General features: G+C 37.6%; 1 protein-coding gene across 1 annotated transcript in view; it reads left to right on the forward strand.

The window, feature by feature from the left end:
- Window positions 1-5,356, forward strand: part of TNKS2 (tankyrase 2) — a 31,351-nt gene extending 25,995 nt beyond the window's left edge. The window contains exons 25-27 of the mRNA XM_075154690.1: window positions 1,024-1,210; window positions 2,668-2,824; window positions 3,114-5,356. Of these exons, the coding sequence (XP_075010791.1) occupies window positions 1,024-1,210; window positions 2,668-2,824; window positions 3,114-3,176 (407 nt within the window). The 3' untranslated portion in view covers window positions 3,177-5,356. The remainder of the gene's footprint in view (window positions 1-1,023; window positions 1,211-2,667; window positions 2,825-3,113) is intronic.
- The last annotated feature ends 2,191 nt before the right edge of the window (window positions 5,357-7,547 follow it).

Consider the following 7,547-nt stretch of genomic DNA (forward strand, 5'->3'; position numbering starts at 1 on the left):
TCGCTTCCTCCCTCTCGCTTCCTCCCTCTCGCTTCCTCCCTCTCGCTTCCTCCCTCTCGCTTCCTCCCTCTCGCTTCCTCCCTCTCGCTTCCTCCCTCTCGCTTCCTCCCTCTCGCTTCCTCCCTCTCGCTTCCTCCCTCTCGCTTCCTCCCTCTCGCTTCCTCCCTCTCGCTTCCTCCCTCTCGCTTCCTCCCTCTCGCTTCCTCCTCCTTTCTCCCTTTTGTTTTCATCTTTAGTTTATGTAATTTTTTTTTTAAGCATTAACATATGTCTTTAACCACATATGCCACTCACAGAAGATGATGAGCAATTGTCATAGGTTTTTCTCATTCTCATCTGGAATGTTCTTCTATTTCATATATGGTTTTATCATCTTTAGGTTGAAGGATAAGGCTTTGAATTATTTTCACTATAATTCCCAACATAACTCTGAAATGCCATATTCTCTTAGAACAGCTTTTCTCTAAAGGTGCTTTCATATTTATATATACTATTATAAAAATCCTTACTAAAAAAAAACTGCACTTTTTGTGAAAATTAATCGGTATCAAGTGTCTTGAGATGCAGAATCCAACCATTTTGGACAGATTATTCTTTAAGGCTAATTTTACAACCATTGCAAGTAAATAAATATTGGTTTACATTTATTGCTTTTTAAATGCAATCTACTTAGTGTTAGGAAGAAGACGGGATTTGTGTAGCAATGCATTCAATGAATCTTGGTTAGAATGAAGCTCTGCCAAAGGGAGTGCGGATTCATAGAGCCTTTTCATGCAGCAAGAGTTGTCTCAGATAGTATCCTTTGTAAATCTTTGTTAAAAATGTACACTTATCAGCTACTGTCATTTGTGTAATACCGCTAGCAAATTGGCTGTGTAAATCTAAGGTCAGAATTTCTGAAGATTGATTTCCTTCTATGTGTAGAAAAACTGTACAAAAAAAAGTTGGGAATAGATGATTGAATTGTGACACACAGAAAAATCTGTATACTGCATTTTCAATATTTTATTTCCTTTCTCTTAGGCTCCCCATTTGTGAATGCAATCATTCACAAAGGCTTTGATGAGAGACATGCCTATATAGGGGGCATGTTTGGAGCTGGGATTTATTTTGCTGAAAATTCTTCCAAAAGCAATCAATATGTGTATGGAATTGGAGGTGGCACTGGATGTCCAATTCACAAAGATAGATCTTGTTATGTTTGCCACAGGTAAGTCATTCAAAAGAATGCCTTTGTATGTTGTGTTATAGACCATCAAGTCAGCAGAGTCCCTCTCTGAAGAAAGATTTGCTTGGTAACCAAACCTTCTCAGCATTCCCTATATGCTGGGCCTAATAGAGACTTTAGAAAACTTTGATATGTCAGTCTTAAAGAACCTTTAACCATCTTCAGTGCATTTAACCAAATCTTTGCCCTTAACTTATTGTAAAAATCAGACTTGGGTAGCTAGAGAGTGAAGAGATTTTGCTAGGTGCTTGTGTGAAAGATGCAGCAATATGAGGGTTTAGCCCATTGCCTGTTACAGAGGAAGGAGAAATTCAGTAATACTCAGGTGCTGTATTTCTTTGAGGAGGATGTACTTTGTAACAGTCGGCCCCCATGTCACTGCTGCTTCACACGAAAATACAGATGTGGATTTGCGGACTGTCTATCACTAATTGAGTTCTTAAATCCACTTTTCTGCAGAACACCTGTTATGTCTTACTGACACCGTCAGTTCAGAATAAAGTTACTCTTACTTCATGGGGTTAATTACGGTAGTGGCCATCATTTCAACCAGGAGAATATTTTGTGTGTTTGTGTGCATACTGTTTTGCATTGGTATCACAGGGATAAGGTCATTCTTCCAGTTTCCTTCCGTGAGTCCCTGCCCTTTTTCATATTGCTTACTCTTTTCTGGCACTCTCAAATAAAGAGAATAATCTTCTAGAGTTATAGAGGATGTCAGAGTCTTTTCATGCTTTCTAAAGTTTTGAATAAGTTCTTTTAATTGGTCTTGTGTGAAGAGTTAGAAAAGCAAAAGTTTTGGCTGAGCAAAGTGGTACATAATATTGGTCTATAAAAATGCTGAGATTCCATTGCCATTGCAGTTACCTATGTAAATAAATAAGTACCCTTGTTCTGTCTTTTTATAATGAAAACAACATAACATACTGACAAATGCTGGTATGAGGTATTTTGTGTTGACCTAGAGTTTGCACTTGGCCTTGATGTTGATTTGGCTGTTTAGATACAAATCTAGTGTTACAACACAAGTGAATTATGTTGTTAGTATGAGTGATGGGGGGGCGCAACCTCAGAAAAGTAAAAAAAAAAAAAAAAAAAACCACAAAAAAACAACAACAACAACAAAAACCACCAAAAAAAACCCAACAGGAAATGACAATCTTTGAGCACATTGTTAAGCATGCTGTTTCCAGTAATTAAGATAAACATTTTTCGATGTTGTTACCAACCTTTTCCTCAGGCTAAAGAGCTTTTCCAAAAGGAGCGTACGTTTGTCCTTCAAAACAGAACTTTCAGAATTTTGCGAACTACAAAGAGTGACTAAAGTGGCTTCAAAGTTCCACTGTTCTCCTCATGTAAAAGTTTCAAATTACGAAGATAGTATTTCTGGAGCGTCACAAGCATTTTGTATTCATGGTCCTTTTTCCCTTTTAATACAGGCAATTGCTGTTTTGTCGTGTAACACTGGGCAAGTCTTTCCTGCAGTTCAGTGCAATGAAAATGGCTCATTCTCCCCCAGGACATCACTCGGTTACTGGGCGACCCAGTGTAAATGGATTGGCATTGGCAGAATATGTCATTTACAGAGGGGAGCAGGTAAACAGCTTTTTGGTTTGGTTTTTCAGAGTTTTTTTTTTAAGGCATATCATGTATTGGGGTTTTTTTCTTACTTTTGAGGTGCTAGGACTTGCTTTTGTCTTAAAACAGACTCCAGCTGTGATTGCAGGTGAAAGGATCCGTGTTTCCTGAATGCTCCAGGCATTTTGCGTTTGACATTTTGCCTTTTTTTCTTTGGCATAAATACTTTTTTCCCCTCTCTAGCAAACATTCTGAATTTATCCAGAAAATGAAATCATAATAAAGAATGTGTGTGTCCGTCTTTCAGGCTTATCCAGAATACTTGATTACTTACCAGATTATGAAACCTGAGGCCACCACTGAAGCTTAAGACAAATTATTTGTGGGAAACCATCAGACTTTGGATGTGAAGATACCAATGGCTGCCATCCTGTTAATTACAACGAGTTGTTGAAAAACTTTCATCCACAGGTGGTGCGGTAGCAAATGTGAACAAAATACACCATTTTTTACTTGATAAAGCTTTAATAATGTACAGTATGTTTTTCTAAAATTTCAGACATGTCGTCTTTTTCAGCACTTTAACAGATACCATTCCAGGCATAAACTGGGGTTTGGCTGTACTAAATTATAAACAAAAATTAACTTGAAACAATGGTTTTATACAATACTGGATTGAAATTTAGCAGAAATTGTAATGCTCTATACAGGAACTCATTTTACTAATAGTGTGTTCTTTAAAACACTGCATTTACACTGAAAATGTTTTCATTTGTAAAACTGTAAATAAGAGCTTTTGTACTAGCCTGGTATTTATTTACATTGCTTTGTAATATAAGTGTTTTAGAACTGCAACCTTGTACAAAATGTTTTTTCCAGACGTTGGTTTGTTCATCTGTGTTTTCTCATGCACGACAGATTTGAAAAGCCAATTTTTTTCAGCGTTTATCACTTATTTGTGAGGGAGAAAGCAAATTTTATCTGAAGAGGTTTAGAAATATTCAACTTTAGATCGAATACGCAAATTTTTGTTCTGTATTTTTATTTATGAAATATACATTCCTGAGAATGATGGGCTATGAAAATAGAATGCTCCAGCTGAATACTAAAGTGTTTTTCCACCTACTTCCTAGAGTTGCATATTTTATTTCTGTAAAACGTCTTCTGAAGTTTTTTATTTAACTATAAGTATAGTTAACCTGTATCCTCACTTCAAGGCTAGTAGACCTTGCAAGTTACGGTTTTAGTAAATTATTTCCTTTGAATGTAGTTGGAAAATTAACCTCAAGGAGGTCTTTCTTGAGTTCCTCTTGCTTACATTTAAGCCAGGAAGTTAAATAGTTTATTCCTAATATGAGGGCAAACAACTTGGCCTTTTTTCTATGCTTATTTTGGTAAATCAATCTACCTGTTGGTGCCCTCAGGATATGAGTATTGCGAGGTGGAAATGTTAAAAACCATCCTGTCATCTCCTGTGTTTCTTCCATGTTAACGTTCAAGCTGTAGTTGAAGCAGGTGCGTAGAAGCATGTTCATCTGCAGTGCTTTTGGCTGAGTGGAACTGGTGGGGGTTCAAGGTTCTGCTCCCTGTGCTTGGCCGGCTGGGTAAGGAGTGTGTAAGCGGGAGGAGCAGCTCTTCCATGGCAGCAGCTGCCTTCGGTAGCCCTGGTGAGATGGCTTGGGTGGAGGAAGAGTACAAAAGGTACAACCCCCTGTTCAAGTCTCATTCGGGGTTGCTGAATGCACCGATCAGTTCAGTCAGCCCTATCGTAGCTCTCTTGTGTATTCTGCTTCTCTTCCATCTGCGGTTTTTACCTACGTATTTCAAAAATATGTAAATACAAATTATTGTTCATTTGGGGTTAAAGTGGTTAGGAGTATATTTTAGTTGTTTTATACTTTTACATACAGGACACTGTCCCAGAAGACAATTTGTTTGCAGGGCATGTTATCATACCATGGTTTTAAATGTAGTAACTGGTCAAGATAATGAAATTGTCTTGCTGATGTGGTGGTTATGTGATTATGCTCTATGTAAAAATGTATTGAACCTTACCCAGTTATGTGGGGAATCTGAATAATAAGATTGCGTAACTCTTGCAGAAAGTAATATTGGCTATGAATAAAAAAGGCTTTGATTTTTAGGTACTTTCTCCCAGCATGTTGCCTGTTCCTTAGGTATAGTAATGCTGGAATTTGGTGTTCATGCAAAATCTGTTAAGTATGTTTAAAACTTTTTTGTTACTGCTAAAATGCTTCATTCTCTATGAATGATCACTTAATGTCTTGTAAAATATTGTGGTATGATAGTATTTTAACTGGTACCACAATGTTGGTTTTGTCTGTTTGGGGATTTTTTGAGCTGTTTTTTTTGCATGACATACCTTGCACTCTGAAGATGGAAGCTGTAATGATTTGATAATACTGACTATTGAGGTGAACCTTTAATCTCTTGTGCAATTAGTTCTGCTTTACTCATCTTGAAGTGTCTTTACATGTACTGTATAACATTCCATATCCATTTAACACTAAATAAATTTAATTCACTGGTTTTCTGGTAGCATGGGAGTAATTACATAGACATAGTATGTCAACCCATTGTTCTAAATGTAAGCATGCACAATACTATAACAAACTACATCATTAGAGGGGAAATTAATTGCATTAAATAGAAAAGCTTTTAATGTGGATGAAAAACTGTAAATACTGTGGAAGCTTGTAGTTTGGTATATAGCTAACAGCTTTAGCTACCAGTGAAAATGTTTTAATCATAAATCTAGAACTAAGCTTCAATTTATGCATCTAAAACTCCATTATATGGTCCAAAACTGGAAAAGAAAACTGCCTTACGTTGGTTTTATAAAATGAAAAGTAACCTGGAAAGTCTTACCTTTCAGATAACTGCATAGGTAGCAGTATGGTACATACATGAGCAACAACAAAAGTACTGCTTAGACCACTTGTAGTACCACAATAAGTAAATAATTTTATTTCAGTAGGGCCACTTATATGGTAGGAGGTTTCCAAAACCAGACTTGTATAGAAGATTTAAATAGATATGAGCACTAGAGGGCAGGAAAGCAAACGTTTAGTAAGATTGAAGGTGATGAAAATCTTTAAAGTATCTTGGGAGTACAACTTCTGATAAAACTGCTTCTGAAAATTCCACCTATCTAGGTTGTAGAAAATCAAAATTAACTTTCCATTCTGCATTAGTTTTTTAAAAACTAAGTAATTAGTATAAAAACAACTGCTGCAACCAAGCAAATTGAAAATGTTAGGGTTTTTTCTTAAAAACCTTTACTGATAACTTAGACCTTAGTTCTTAGAAACTAAAAAATTATTTAGCCAGACTCTTCCATCATACATAACTGAAAAACTTAAGATTATCTGTACAATGCATGTTCAAAGAGGTATGTTGGCACTAATTTTGAATGGAAATAGCTGCATGAAAGGAGTTGCCACTGTCTTTTTTACCCTGAACTTGCTCATTAAACTCCGTGCTGTGTGTGTATATGAGTACACACACACACTTGCTTACTCTCTCACTCACTTCATTCACCAAGAAGCTGAGAAAAAGTAAAAAAAAGTGACTTCTCCAGCAGCTCACCATTGTCAGTGAGGGTGCTGCAGCCTAGGAGCCATTTCCCCTTCTTATGCCCATCTCGTGAATCTAATGTAATCACACAGTTTTTCTCTTTTGCTGGAAAGAACAGCAGCATCCCATGGGTGGCTTGCCTTCTGCCTTCCAGTAAAAAAGCATAAAGGCTTGGTTTGTACTCATCTAATGCCACAATACAGCAAAGACTGCTTTCTCACCTTCAGTGAACTGGAAAATCAGACGGCCCTGAGGTCTGCCCCTCTGTGGTTCTGGGGAGTTGTGCTTTTCCTGCACCCACTGAAGCTGCAGGAGGTGGAGACAGTGTCCGCGGGGGAAGTGCTATAGTCGAGGGTGTGGAGGGAGGCCTGTGCCTCTTTTTGCCCCTCTCCAGCAAGCATAAGCAATGGTACTTCTGAGAGTATCAAGGGAGTTCTTCCCTCTGCCTGTGGCTCACTAGATCAGAAAAAGCTGCAGGCAGCCAGAGCAGAATGCAAGATAAAAAGAAAAAGCATGTAGATGATTGGTTTGAAGTTAACATGTTCTGTCCTAAAAACAGGCGAGGTTGGTAACTGAGAGAAGACAGGCGGGAGGGGAAAAATAATAAAAGAACTAATAACCTCTGAAGAAAGAAAAACAAGTTCTACAAGCACTGAAAAGTTACGGTAGGAATAACTAAGATAATCATGGTACATCAACTTCCCAACTTATGTCAGGAATCATTTCTGCCCATTTTGAGTTAAAACAGCAAACAAGCGTTGATGTGTAGACATTACAGGGATTTCAGAATAGCTCCTCTTGAGAAGAACATCCGTGTTTAGGAGGACACAGTTGCAGCCAATTCAAAACACTAACATTAGACCTGGGAAATAATGTGCGCAAGAAAAAGAAATAGGATTTAAAAACTGAAGGCAAATGTCCTATACCATAGTTCTTAAAAACTGGGTTTGAAGCATTGGTTGTCGGAGGCAAGCTGAAAAACCACAGTAGATCAGCATACCAGTAAATTAAAGTATGTCACGTTAAATTATCTACCTGGATCTTGTCTAGTGGTAGGATGTATACGGGGACGTGGGGGTGGGGATTTTAATGCAGCCAGAAAATTCAAAGAAGGAAGTGGAGGTCAGATCCATCTCTCCATCTG

The sequence above is a fragment of the Calonectris borealis genome, chromosome 7 (genome assembly GCF_964195595.1).
Source record: "Calonectris borealis chromosome 7, bCalBor7.hap1.2, whole genome shotgun sequence".
NCBI lineage: Eukaryota > Metazoa > Chordata > Aves > Procellariiformes > Procellariidae > Calonectris > Calonectris borealis.